Source organism: Bubalus kerabau, chromosome 1 (genome assembly GCF_029407905.1).
Source record: "Bubalus kerabau isolate K-KA32 ecotype Philippines breed swamp buffalo chromosome 1, PCC_UOA_SB_1v2, whole genome shotgun sequence".
In the NCBI taxonomy this organism is placed as follows: Eukaryota; Metazoa; Chordata; class Mammalia; order Artiodactyla; family Bovidae; genus Bubalus; species Bubalus kerabau.
In genome coordinates, this window is record NC_073624.1 from 228,383,968 (window position 1) to 228,398,716 (window position 14,749).

At 39.2% G+C, this 14,749-nt stretch overlaps 1 protein-coding gene across 1 annotated transcript; it reads left to right on the top strand.

The window, feature by feature from the left end:
- The first annotated feature begins 3,310 nt into the window (after positions 1 to 3,310).
- On the top strand, positions 3,311 to 11,397 carry MARCOL (MARCO like). Its single transcript, XM_055551205.1, has 3 exons — positions 3,311 to 3,359; positions 8,315 to 9,282; positions 11,272 to 11,397. Exons 1-3 carry the CDS (start codon positions 3,311 to 3,313, stop codon positions 11,395 to 11,397), a joined length of 1,143 nt encoding a protein of 380 aa, XP_055407180.1.
- Positions 11,398 to 14,749: the final 3,352 nt, after the last annotated feature.

Consider the following 14,749-nt stretch of genomic DNA (forward strand, 5'->3'; position numbering starts at 1 on the left):
AAAACATCAGTTTGCCTTCTGGATTCAGTTTAACTTATTTGCATCTATATATGAATAACCTGAAGAAGGCAATGGCACCCCACTCCAGTACTCTTGCCTGGAAAATCCCATGGATGGAGGAGCATGGTGGGCTGCCATCTATGGGGTCACACCGAGTCAGACACGACTGACGTGACTTAGCAGCAGCAGCAGCATGAATAACCTATGGAGAAGGGAACCGCAACTCACCCCAGTATTCTTGCCTGGACAATCCCATGAACAGAGGAGCCTAGTGGGCTACAATCCATGGGATCACAGAGTCGGACACGACTGAGCAACTAATACAACATGAATAACCTAATGAATGCCATGTAACTGATGTCTTCTGTCCTTTATTGTGCTCAATCTTTACATATCTTCTTGGATTCAAAGAACAGTACTTGACACATGTTAGTCCCCACAGTTCCAGAAAGGATTAAAAGGAAACACATTGGCTATTCACCAGGAGAAACTAATAGAGAGTTCAAAGTCTCCTTCCCTTTAGCTGCATGACAAATGTTCAGTTGAGATTAAATCAAGTAACTGGACAGAGAGTGCTGTCACAGCCCACAGTCAGAAACCAAAATTACTACAGTATGAACTTTCTAAACCACAAAAACACTTAGCAAAATTTGACTCTTTCAGTGGAGTATTATTATCATGATTTTAGAAATAAGGAAGATGGAAAAAGGCAGATGGAAAGAGAAAGATAAATTTGTGTAAGATCACATAGCTAAATGAGAGGAGAGACAGAACCTCAGGTCATCTGACTTCACTGCTATTATTGTTATTTCCAGCCAGATATGATGACTACTGAAAGGATACCTTCTGTTTAGAATCTCACTCCCAAACACATGAAACACCCTCTTCCCTTCTCTAACAAGTGACTGTGGGGAGCATTTTCTGAGCCTACTCTAACATAGAATTTCAACCTTATTCCAAAGTGTAAAGGAAGATACTAATGGAAGATAATTCTAAAGGTTGGAAAGTTCTGACAATTAAAGGAGAAATTAGATTTCCCATTTAGGAAAATTGGAAGATTAAAAGCAATTATTCAAAAAGCTCTTTGGAATGGTTTGGAGAAGAGATATGTTAAAGAGAGAAAAAGGGCTACCTTACTCAGCACAATCAATGATACCTTCAACTAATCCACAGAGGCAGTCGCTGAGACCTCAGAGCACAGGCTTCCAGGAGATTTTACCTTCTAACTGCAGTATCCTCACATATAAGGCACTCATCATATTTGTTTTCTTTACATAGGCTATTTTCAAGTATGACGAAGCTGCAGTTGGGAAAAAAAACATGGGTAAGATAGATGATGGCATTGTGTAAGAAGCACTTGTTTAAAGCAAAAGGCAGATGCAGCTCTTGTGGTCCATTTGCTGTTATTTGAGAATTTACTGCATTGGAATCTACACATGAGTATCTGGGTGTAAAAATAATTTGCATAAAGTTTACTTATATTTATCAATACACATGGTAGAGCAAATGATGAACAAAGAATCTTAATTTTTTTAACTTGTTGGTATTTTGAAATTTTGTAATAAAATTTTAGCAAAAATTATAGGATGTTTAAAAACAATATACATATATTATATGGGGTATTATATATATATATTTATTGGTAAATAAAATATATGTATATATAAACATATGGGGGCTTCCCTGGTGGCTCAGCAGTAGAGACTCCACCTGCCAATGCAGGAGACTCAAGTTCGATCCCTGGGTTGGGAAGATCCCCTAGAGAAGGAAATGGCAACCTACTCCAGTATTCTTGCCTGGGAAATCCCATGGAAAGAAGAGCCTAGTGGACTATACAGTCCATGGGGTCCCAAGAGCCAGACATGACTTAGTGACTAACCCACTGCCACATAGACATATATGTATGTGTGTGTCTACACACACACACACACGTACAACTCAAGGTCTTCTGGTTCAATACAACCTCTTCTGACATTCATATGAAGCCCAGTCAAAACAAAGAAAAATTAGCTAGGGGTAAAAGTTGGCGATGGACAGGGAGGCCCGGTGTGCTGTGATTCATGGGGTCACAGAGAGTCGGACACGACTGAGCAATTGAACTGAACTGAAAAGTTACCTTATTACTGAGAATTTAAAATTTTCCTTTTTGATGCCTTAAAATTGTTAGCTTGGTTCAAATATATCATTTCCAAAATTTCCCTTCTAAATAAGCTAAAGTGAAAATCAAACACAATTCAGAACCACTAATCTGAGCATCTTAGAATTGGAAGGGATTATAAGAATCACTTAGTTCACCACCCTTCCCAAAGCACACATTTTCTTTAGGATTTAAAACAGTTTGTCTTGCACTTTCTTATATTGGAACTAGTTCTGCCATCTGGAACTATGCAGATCAAATAATATCTTGTTTCTCCATATTAACACTCTTCAAATGATGACTCCAATGGCAATATTAATCCTTAGTCTGTTTTAACTCAAGCTTATGTTTCCTAGCACCATCAATCATCCTTATTATGCTATGTGGTCTCCAGGCCTCACATTATAAAGGTCTCTTTTGGCCATGCTTAATTTTCTCTTGCATAAGGCAGCCAATCTCGAACACAATACTTTAGTGTCTCATAATAATGAGTTAATTACTGACTAAAAGTCCCAAGGTGATAGTCACATGAACTTGTTCGGTGTAATAGCTTAAGGCAAAAGGGTCGATAGTGTAATGTTCTTCCCAAACATGAGCTCCTTTGTCTTCTTGTTACCTCATAAAAATACATTACCCATTATCATTCCCCACTGGGTGTACTCATCACTTGCTAGTGACCAATATCAATGCATTTTCACTTGCTTATAAAATATAATTTGAAGTAAATATTTTGCACATAACTCATTTGTAGGAAAATTTTGTGGGAATCTCTACAGTGTCTCTACTGTGACACTCTAAACTTGGAGTATCAATAATAGTACTGACTGAAGATCAGTCATCTCTTAACAAAAAAATGAACAGTGAATTCATCACTTTCTCAGATGGGTTATACCTTTTAAATTTTTTCTGTGAGGAAGATATCTGATAGGAGCATATTAAAGTTTGGATATTTATGAGAGTCAGGGCGTGAAGCTAATTTAAACATGATAATCTACTTAATTTAAGAAGGAACACCTTTCAGATTTCAAAAATTACTGTAATTTTTTTTTTTAAACACAGTGACTGTGTTTAGCAATAAGGGTGGAGAATTGTCCAAATATATAACATGGTGGCAATCAGCATGGTTTATTCAGAAAGTATCCACTGAACACCCAACAACCAACTGGTTCTAACATGGAGGCTTTCATTTTCCTCCCCTTCATGTTCTTGGCCTTGTTCTCAGGTAAGAAAAGTTATATTCAATGGTTTTCTTTCCAATCTAAAAGTAAAGAATTAGAAATGTTGAGTGATCTAGTAATGTTTTGTCAGAAACTTTAAATGGGAAATCTTTGTCAGAGGAATAAAAGAAGGTAATTACAAGCCACTTAAATATAGACCAAAGGCACAAAGATAGTGACCAGGTAAGAGAACAATGAATAGTCTGGTGTGGCTTAAGAGCAGCAGAGGCAAAGAAAAAAAAATTAGAAAAGCAAGACATTAGGAAACAGTGTCAGACTTTATTTTTGGGGGCTCCAAAATCACTGCAGATGGTGATTGCAGCCATGAAATTAAAAGACACTTACTCCTTGGAAGAAAAGTTATGTACAACCTGGATAGTATATTCAAAAGCAGAGACATCACTTTGCCAACAAAGGTCCGTCTAGTCAAGGCTATGGTTTTTCCTGTGGTCATGTATGGATGTGAGAGTTGGACTGTGAAGAAGGCTGAGTGCCGAAGAATTGATGCTTTTGAACTGTGGTGTTGGAGAAGACTCTTGAGAGTCCCTTGGACTGCAGGGAGATCCAACCAGTCCATTCTGAAGGAGATCAGCCCTGGGATTTCTTTGGAAGGAATGATGCTAAAGCTGAAACTCCAGTACTTTGGCCACCTCATGTGAAGAGCTGACTCATTGGAAAAGACTCTGATGCTGGGAGGGATTGGGGGCAGGAGGAGAAGGGGACAACAGAGGGTGAGATGGCTGGATGGCATCACTGACTCGATGGACATGAGTCTGGGTGAACTCCGGGCGTTGGTGATGGACAGGGAGGCCTGGCGTGCTGTGATTTATGGGGTCGCAAAGAGTCGGACATGACTGAGCAACTGAACTGAGGCTGGAAAGAAAATTCAGTGTGACAGGATCACGAGAATTTGTGTATGTTCAAGTTCATGTTCCGAAAAGGATTTAGTTTTGTGTAATGATCCAGGGTAGTGTGGTCAAATAGAAATGGGTTCAAATCCTGGCAGTTCAATTTTCTATTTATGTGCTTTTGGGGCAATTTAACTTTTTCTAGCCTCAGCTTTCTCATTTGCAAAAATGGAAATAATTATACATTTCTACAGGTTATCATAGGAATCATGATAACATTAGCTATCATTACTTGAGATCTACACAAGTAACTCTCCTTCAACAATGCTTCTCTCTATTCCTTATCTCAACACAGTCAGGTTGTCTGTTTTCAGAGATATAAATTCCTAGCTAGCAATAAATTTGTCAAGATAATAAATGATACAGATAATACATTTCTTAAGATAATAAAAGTATGATAAATGAAACCAATTCCACTGTACTAATATCTCCAAATTATGACCTCCTACTTGACCATTTTTTCCCTACATCTAGTAAAATGAAATAATGGAAGTAAAGTGCCTATGACCTTCAACTGCTTAGAACAGGAACACAAGAAATAATGATTCTCTTCTCAATGAAAACACTACAGTTATTTCAGATTGTTGAGTACAGGAATGATCAGACCCATTCTGTTATGGAATATCAGTCTACAGTGATACTTAAAATGAATTACCTGTGAGAATAGTTGTACAGAAGTGACATTTAGGGATCTGCCGAAGTAGTAGAGTCAAGAAATAAGAATAGAGAGTGAAGTGATGGAATGGGAGAAGGGAGGAGAAAAGAGTATACATTTCAGAAGGAATAAAAAACAAAACATACAGCTGCAACTGGTCACTAGAACAGATATGTTTCACTATGACAGGTACCATATTGCCTGTGTACTTCAGCATCTTGCTGTATGACATTTAGTATGTATTCAATAATCATTTGTTAATGAAAGAACATATATTAGTATTAGATATGGAGGGTGAAGAAGAGAGAGGACTCAGGAATGCCTAGTACAATATAAAGCTGTGCCAATCACGTATTTAGAATTTGGGTAAATCAGAAGAGAAAACTACAAAACCAAAACTAAAAATACTTATTTTACAAAATTTTAGCTTAAAAAATAAGTGGATAAAACACATTCTTATATCTTAGTTATCTTCTTTTTTTTTTTTAATTTTTTTTTAATTTTATTTTATTTAAAAATTCCACTCCTAGTTTCTATTCTACAAATTTATATTATCCATGTAAGAAATGATACATTTATTAGGGTTTTCATCAAATCAGTGTTTGTAATATTAAGAGAGGAAAATAAACCAACTACTCATTGCTAAGAGACTGGTTAAATAAATTACGGTAAATGTGATAAATGAGAAAGTGCAGTCACTAAGGAGAAATAAAGAAGTTGCTTTGGAAGCACTGATGCAGAGATTGCCTCACTGTGCTCTCAGGGAGAAAATGAGTAGACCAGCATATATGGTATGCTACCAACTGTGTGGGAAAATATATTCAAATATTATTGTAAACATACAAGGTATCTCTGGAATGATACAGAAAACCCTGGGAAATGTAACTGTGTCCTAAGTAAGGATATGAGGGGACTGGAACAAGAAAGGAAGGAAAAGTTACTCTAAACTGTTTGCACTTTTGAATTTTTAGAATTTGATGCAATTTGCTTGTATGACCTACTAAAAAAACTAAACATAATTAACAAAAAAAAACCCCAGATTGACCAATTAATTTTTTCCATTTCATCCACATCTCTATTCTCGATTTCTACTTGAAGTTAGTGCCTGTTAATGAACAACATTTCTTAGAATTCATGCATAAACCCATCTCTCTGTCAAAAATATTTTTCTTATCCATTTTTCAGGCTATGGCCTATACTTCTTATATGTCACCTCCTCCAGGAAGGAGATATGATACTCTACTCCTTGCTATATTTCCTCTAGGAAAGGTATTTTTCCTCTAATTACTTCTTACATTATAGTACTGATCATTCTACTATAAATTCCTATTTGCTTAGTTGTATCCACTATTATGCAGACCCCTGTCAGCCTCTTGAGGGCAGAATCATACATGCATTGTTCAGAGTTCTTATCTCTAGATTTTACTATAGTTCTGGCATAGTAATGGACTCTCAATATATTTTTTGGTACATTGAATGAACAGCTAGATTATACCCACAAACCTCACCTCAGGTTACACCACAGTTGAATAAACCATGTTGTTGCTGCTGCTGCTGCTAAGTCACTTCAGTTGTGTCCGACTCTGTGTGACCCCATAGACGGCAGCCCACCAGGCTCCTCCGTCCCTGGGATTCTCCAGGCAAGAACACTGGAGTGGGTTGCCATTTCCCTCTCCAATGCAGGGAAGTGAAAAGTAAAAGTGAAGTTGCTCAGTCGTGTCTGACTCTTAGCGACCCCACGGACTGCAGCCTACCAGGCTCCTCCATCCATGGGATTTTCCAGGCAAGAGTACTGGAGTGGGGTGCCATTGCCTTCTCCATAAACCATGTTACTAACTGCTAAACTCCTATGCCTGAGTTAGGACCTTAACCACTATCAATGTAGAATACCACAGCATACTCAATAAAAAACAATTTATGAGGCATTTGATTTTTAGTTAAATCTAAAGACACACTTATGGTGTATACTCATGGAAATACAAAGCAGGACCAGTTGCAAATGCAAGTGAAATCCTACTATACTTTCCAAAGGTTTGGAAGTTCCCTGAAGAAGGGAAATGACTGCCTTTGAGACAGTAACAAGGGGGAAAGAAGATGACTACAGAAAACATTATGGAGATGGGAGAAAGGATGTGGAAGGAGGGCTCATGCCTGATAGCTTTTGTCTGGAAAGTTGATGACGGCATCTTCTGTACAGTGAGGTTCAGTATGTGTGTTCCGTGATGTGCTGAAAGCTTTCAGTTCAGTTGCTCAGTCGTATCCAACTCTTTGTGACGCCATGAACCACAGCACACCAGGCCTCCCTGTCCATCACCAGCTCCCAGAGTCCACCCAAACCCATGTCCATTGAGTTGGTGATGCCATCCAACCACCTCATCCTCTGTTGTCCCCTATTCCTCCTGCCCTCAATCTTTCCCAGCATCAGGGTCTTTTCAAATGAGTCAGCTCTTCGCATCAGGTGGCCAGAGTATTGGAGTTTCAGCTTCAGCATCAGTCCTTCCAATGAACACCCAGGACTGATCTCCTTTAGGATGGACTGGTTGGATCTCCTTGCAGCCCAAGGGACTCTCAAGAGTCTTCTCCAGCACTATAGTTCAAAAGCATCAATTCTTCAGTGCTCACTTTTCTTTATAGTCCAACTCTCACATCCTTACAACAGGCATTAAGTAGAGGCTGTCTGATTAATTGAAAGTGAAAGTCGCTCAGTTGTGTTCAACTCTTTGTGACCCCTCTTGGAATTCTCCAGGCTAGAATACTGGAATGGGTAGCCTTTCCATTCTCCAGGGGATCCTCACAACCCAGGGATAGAACCCAGGTCTTCCACATTGTAGGTAGATTCTTTACCAGCTTAGCCACCAGGGAAGCATTTGATTAATTAGTAATCCATTAAATCAGGACTTTGGAGTAATCTGAAAAGTGTTAGTCGCTCAGTCGTGTCCGACTCTTTGTGATCCTATGGACTGTAGCCCACCAGGCTCCTCTGTCCATGGGATTCTCACGGCAAGAATACTGGAGTAGACTGCCATTCCTTTCTCTAGGGATATTCTCAACCCAGGGATTGAACCTGGGTCTCCTGCATTGCAGGCAGGTTCACCATCTGAGCCACCAGGGAAGCTCAGGATAATCTGAAGGCCCAGTTCAAATAATTCAGACTCTGATTTCAAAAAGGGGCAAGATAGCTTGACACCATTATTTTTGGAAACCATGTAATAAAGTCAAGAAAAAAAATAATCAAATAATCAGGTTATTAGACATAGTGGGAAGACTCCAGCTTGGGGTTTGGTTTTAAAAGAGCAAAGAGGCATTAAATGCATGCTATATCTTGGGATGAATACTATTGATTTTATATTCTTAAATATAAACAACTTTGTTTTTGTGCTTATGGTTATCATTCCAGTATCTTCAACCCAGCCTTTGAAGACTGGAAGTGTTTTTAAACTAGGAGACAGTCCAGAACCTGCACTTATTCTAGAGAGAGAAAATGAAGCTAATCAGCAAGGAGGACAAAAAGAATTTAAAAGGGAAACAGGAAGCAACACCCAAGGAAAACCAGGGCCACTCATTCTGCAAAGAGAACCAAGGTATTCTAATCAGCCAGGAAAACCAGAAATTTTTAAACAGAAAGAGAGGCCAGGAGTCTTCAATCAGCCTGGGAGTCTGCAAGGGAATTCAGGACAATCTAACCAAAAAGGGAATCCAGAAGCTTCTAATGAGCAAGGAAAACCAGGATCTTTTAGCCAGCAAGGGAAGCCAGGGTCATCTAGCCAGCAAGGAGAGCCAGGGTCAACTAGCCAGCAAGGAGATCCAGGGTCATCTAGCCAGCCAGGGAAGCCAGGGTCATCTAGCCAGCCAGGGAAGCCAGGGTCAAATAGCCAGCCAGGGAAGCCAGGGTCATCTAGCCAGCCAGGGAAGCCAGGGTCATCTAGCCATCAAGGAGAGCCAGGGTCAACTAGCCAGCCAGGGAAGCCAGGGTCATCTATCCAGCCAGGGAAGCCAGGATCATCTATCCAGCCAGGGAAGCCAGGGTCATCTATCCAGCCAGGGAAGCCAGGGTCATCTATCCAGCCAGGGAAGCCAGGGTCATCTATCCAGCCAGGGAAGCCAGGGTCATCTATCCAGCCAGGGAAGCCAGGGTCATCTATCCAGCCAGGGAAGCCAGGGTCAAATAGCCAGCAAGGGAAGCCAGGGTCATCTAGCCAGCAAGGAGAGCCAGGGTCTACTAGCCAGCAAGGGAGTCCCAGATCATCTAGCCAAAAAGGAAAGCCAAGATTGTCTAGGCAACAGGGAAAATCAAAGTCTTTTTATAATCAAGAAGAAGGAAAAACTGGAGTCAACCCTTTGAATGACAATACAATGGAGATTCAGGTTAGTGTTAATTTGTCTTTTTTTCCCTCAGTCAACTTACTTCAGTCATTCTATTTTCCAGTTAAAAGAATACACTGTACTAATGGCAAACAGTTGGTGACAACACTGATTTAACAAAATGAGAGGAACTGGAGGTGGTGGCTTTCCTATACACCTACAATCAGTGGTGTGTCATGCTCTTCCAGTCTGTCTCATTGTCTTCTACTGTTTCCACTCAAGCCTTTCCACCTATACTGAACTAGCTCAGACCCTCAATAACTGAGTCCCTGTCCCCACCAGAATTAACTTTCATGTCTATTTTCATCTCACCCATAATATACAAACCACTTACACAGTATTTCTGAGTCACAAGTCTAATCTATCACTTTCCTACTAAAAATTCTTCAGTGACACACCACACTACCTAGACAATAAAACCCAAATGCATGAGCACAGCATGTAAGATTTTCTCATGATTAGACCCCAAGCCCAAGATTAAACATGACTGGATACTTCACGTCACTCTTGCTCACACACCAGCCACATTGTACAGAATCCTGTAGTTTTCCAAAAATGTATTCTTGATACTAACGATATCTTCTATCAAAGAATGGACATTGTTCTTTACAATTGGTTTTTATTCAATTAGAGCATTAACTTCTTAAAGAAAGTGCCATTTTAATTTCATTTATTTATTTTGTCATGTGGCTTGCAGGATTTTAGTTACCCAACCAGGGATCAAACCCATGCCCCCTTCAGTGGGAGCCCAGAGTCCTAACCACTGGACTGCCAGAGAATTTCCAAAGTGCCATTTCTTTTCAAACGTGTATTCCCAGATCCTAAAACAGGATAGGCATATAATAATTTCTCTTGAACTATTTGTCAGATGAGGAAATGAGTGGATTGTATTTGAGAGGCATCATTGCAAACAGGTACATAGCCATGTCTCCCATATTCCCTCCTAAGTCCTGATATGCTCTGCCTTTCCTTGCCAGTCTCTTTCCCAACAGCCAGCTTTCTAATTCCATTCAGCAATTACTTTGGACACTCCACTTAGTAGATTCAAAACTGTTTTCTAGAACACTTCCTCCACCTTGTTATCTTAATGGAAACCATTTTTTACCTCATAACATGTCATTCATCAATACCCTCTCAAGTAAAAGCAGCCTAATGCGCCTTGTCCTTATGCCTCTTCTACCATGTAGTAGTAATCTCCCAGGAACATCCCTGCTGTCCAGACCTTAATGCTATCACCTGCAGGTTTCTGAATCAGCACTTAGTCTTTCTCAATTTTATATTCTTTTCTAAAATGGGGGAGATAACCCTGTCCAATTCACAGAATAGGTGTGAATGAAAATAACAGATGTTATGTAACATGAGTAGCAAACCTCTGTCATTTCCAATGGTTTAGAGTTATCTGTCATCTTCCTTGGCTCTAGGAAGTCTAAGCTCCCTATTGGAGGCACTCACCATTCCATTTAGTGCCTCTGCTGTCATCCGCTAGTCACAGCTTCTTTATGTTCATAGCCTTCTGCCATCCTGTAACGTGATTCTGAGATATGCTTCAGGTACTACTATAGTTAACTGAACCCTCATAATCCTACCTCCTGACTCATTTTCTTTTTTGAAAAAAGAAAGGTTCAAAAAGTAATGACCATATGTGTTTTGTATTTGCCAGTTTATGTGCAAAGCATTCAAGTGAGATAGTCTGAGATACATACTAAGAGCAGAGGTTCTGGAATCGGATAACTCAGAGTTTCAATCCCAGATTGGGTAGTTGGTCCAGATATGATTTTGTGCTTGTCACTTAAATGCACTGTCCTCCTGGAAAAAAATAAACTCTTCTTTCATACTGTTGCACAGATTACATTAAAATGTAAAGGGTCAACAAAATAATTGATTGAGTACAATGCTTAATCAGTAGTTCATGAGTAATAAATACATGTTTTATTACAATAACATAATTAGAGTATCCTATATTTTACCTAATGGTCTTTCACATTACTAAAGACTGGCCATACTAGCAACAAGAACCCAACCGGAAAAGCAAAATGTCAGCCTAACTATGAACCAGTCTGTGGTTCTGATGGGAAAACTTATGGCAACCACTGTGCATTTAATGAAGCAAAAATGTAAGAGGACTTTAGGTTTGTTTGTAGTAGGAAGTACTATTCTGATCCAAAGGGACTAAACGGGTATTTTTCATTATATCTCCCATAGTTCTCTCTCAATAGCACTTTGGATGTCTGTCCAAAGGAAACATAAAAGAACACTTACCCTTGAACAGTAAAGTCACTCATTTCCTGAGAGAATGTGATACATTCAGCTTTGTAGATAGGTTCAAGCTTATTACTGAGTCATTCATTTACCAAATATTCATTAAACATCTGCTATGTACCAGGCATTGTTAGAGGCACTAAGATGGTGAGCAAAATACAGAATCTCTTGCTTCCATGGAGCCTTCATTTTTGCAAGGAAAGGCAGCAGACAAAATATATTAGGGGGCAAAGAGGATAATGAATCTCATAGATTACTAAGTGATGACTACTAAAATATACTTTAAATTTAAATAATATTAAATGTTGGATTTGGTAAGCCAAGCCAAATTTTAAGAGTTACAATCTATAAGAAATAAGATGACAAGGCCATTTAAAATTAGAATGTGTGGCTAAAAGATAGTTCAGCTTTCAAAATTAATGAATATATCTCTGAATGAAAGGAATAAAGTAAAAATTATATGTCCTGTGTTTTGGACAGTTCCAGAATTTATTAAGGTTAATGTTAATGTAAATATTAAAGGTAAGTGTCCTCTATAGCTATAAAATATAAATTGGAAGGCAGCCTGGACAACTTCTCATTTTATAGATAAGGCACCTGGCCCAGGGACAGGAAAAGACTGCCACAGAGTGTACAAATTCTCAGAATGTTCCATGTTAAACAGGCTAGCCACAGCCTGGCCTGCCTTTCCCATTTGTCTCTGTATGGTGATTCCACAATTACTTGGTCCTTGATTGCTCTCATTATCTTGTTTTCAGGTTGAGTAATGGAAAACTGAGTCTGAACCATGAGGGGACGTGTTAAGCATTTATTACAACTAATTACCTGGAACCTCAAAATCCACTTTGAATTCTCTCTAAACAATGGATTTCCCTGGGAGTTCTACTGAGGCCAGCAGGAGTCTTATATATACAATTGATCTTACATTATTCTCTAGATCTTTCCACTGCAAATAAAGTCGGTTCCACAGATGCTTCCAATTTCTGGGGTTGTTTATTTTCTAGACTTTCCCAAACCTTGCGTCTATGATCCACCTGTTCCCAAAGTGCCAAAATGGCTAAGACTTTAGGACCAGCAACTTCAGCAGCAATTTGCAAATCCTAATTAGTATAAAAATCTCAGGATTGCATGTAAAAAATAAAGATTCCCCAGTTGAGAAATACTGGTGCTGTAGGTCTCTGCTGCTGCTGCTGCTAAGTTGCTTCAGTCGTGTCTGACTCTGTGCGACCCCACAGACGGCAGCCCACCAGGCTCCCCCGTCCCTGGGATTCTCCAGGCAAGAACACTGGAGTGGGTTGCCATTTCCTTCTCCAATGCATGAAAGTGAAAAGTGAAAGTGAAGTCGCTCAGTCGTGTCCAACTCCTAGCGACCCCATGGACTGCAGCCAATCAGGCCCTTCCGTCCACGGGATTTTCCAGGCAAGAGTACTGGAGTGGGGTGCCATTGCCTTCTCCGAGGTCTCTGCTAGAGCTCAAGAAAGTGAAGCCTGAAACCACATTCCAGGTGTTTCTAATAAAGGTGGTCTCTGGATACTTGATGTAAAGCTGATTCAAGATTTCTTAAGGATGCAATGATTGGCTTCAGAGGGTCTATGGAAATAATATGCAAAATAAATTCTCTGGAAACTTTTTTTGTAAGAAAGTATCCAAACCTTTTGTTAATTTTTTTTTTTTTTTTTGCCACTCCTTGTGGCTTCTGGGATCTTAGTTCCCCAACAACCAGGGATCAAACCTGGACCTGGGGCAGTGGAAGCGCTTAGTCCTAACCACTGGACTGCCAGGGAATTCCCGCATTAGATTCTTAAAGGGATATGTGAGCACAACTAGAGTTTAAAACCACTGATCTACAGACCTGAAACATAGAAATTTATTGTATTTATCTGAAGTTGTGTTTGACGTCTGGCATCATCCCAAAACAGAATGCTTAGAAGGAATTGCACCAGGATGTTAATCATATTGGTTAGCAAGATGGGGCCCAAGAAAGGGAATAAGACCCAACATGATGTTGGGATCAGAGCTGGTGAAAAGAATAGTTTAATGAAAATGAAGTCAGAGAGCTTGCACAAGATCTGTAGGTCAGTGATAACTACAGGTTCTTTTATATCCACAGGAGCCCTATTCAACAGTAAGGAATTCAGATGGCAATCTATATCTGGAATATATGGGTAGAACCCAACAAACATAGCAGAATACAGACAATGGAATAAGGCACGTGGTCCAGATGAAAATGTAGAGGGAAGCTGTGGTATCAGACAGGATAAGTGGTTAAATCTAAGGAGAGAGAAACATAATGTGTCATGGTCTGGGAAAGTGAGGGGAAAGAAAAAAAGATGCAGAAAGCTATCACTGAGGGATATGTGAGTCATTAAGAGGCATACCAAGGGCACTCAATTCTGCGTATCTAATTGGCAATGAACAAACTTCAGAGATCAACTGTGGAATCCCCTCATACATGATTCAACTAGAAACTCAATCCCAAATTCAAATGGATAGAATCTAAGCAAACTCTTATCTTGGATTTTTCCTAGTACTCCAGGATGTTTCCTTGTGATTCTGTTTAATGGAAGATTAAACAGAGGGGATGACTGAGCCCAGTGCAAAATGCCTCATATTGTGGAACTAAATAAATAATTTTGAAATTAATATACACTTATATACAGAATAGAATTTAATGCTGGAAAATACCTCAGGACTTAATTACCATTAAGGTTAAATAAGTTAGTTTAGTTTTATTTGCCTCTGCCTCACAAACAAAACAATTCATACTGAACACAGACCTCAGACACGATGATGCCACTGCATAGAGAGAACTTGTAACTTTTTCTTAAATACTTAAGGATAAAAGATGTAATGAAGTTCTGTAGCTACCCAGATTTGTTTTGCACACATGCACAAATAAAATTATTTCTGTATTTTTACTGTCAGAATTATCTCAGGAAAATGTTCTGTGGCAGAAGCTACCACTGAGTATGCTCACAACAATTAGTCTGTAATATTAAAGAGGCATTTAATAATCACATGAAAAGACATTAATGCAATCTTTTAAATATACAGTGAGCATCTTGAGGGAGAAATTTTTAGACTTTTTTTGTACACAGAAGGGACTTAGGAAATTTGTTTTAATGAATGAATCATTGGACAATCAATGCAGAAGACCAGTGAAACAGGTGCTGTTGACTTCTCTCCTTAATTGCCTACATCTTAGTGCAAG

Bases quoted from the DNA above. Each gene is read 5' to 3' on its own strand.
- MARCOL (XM_055551205.1), top strand. From the start codon at position 3,311: ATGGAGGCTTTCATTTTCCTCCCCTTCATGTTCTTGGCCTTGTTCTCA. The intron at 3,360-8,314 runs GTAAGAAAAGTT...TTATCATTCCAG, and splicing joins GTTCTTGGCCTTGTTCTCAG to TATCTTCAACCCAGCCTTTG. The intron at 9,283-11,271 runs GTTAGTGTTAAT...ACATTACTAAAG, and splicing joins ACAATACAATGGAGATTCAG to ACTGGCCATACTAGCAACAA.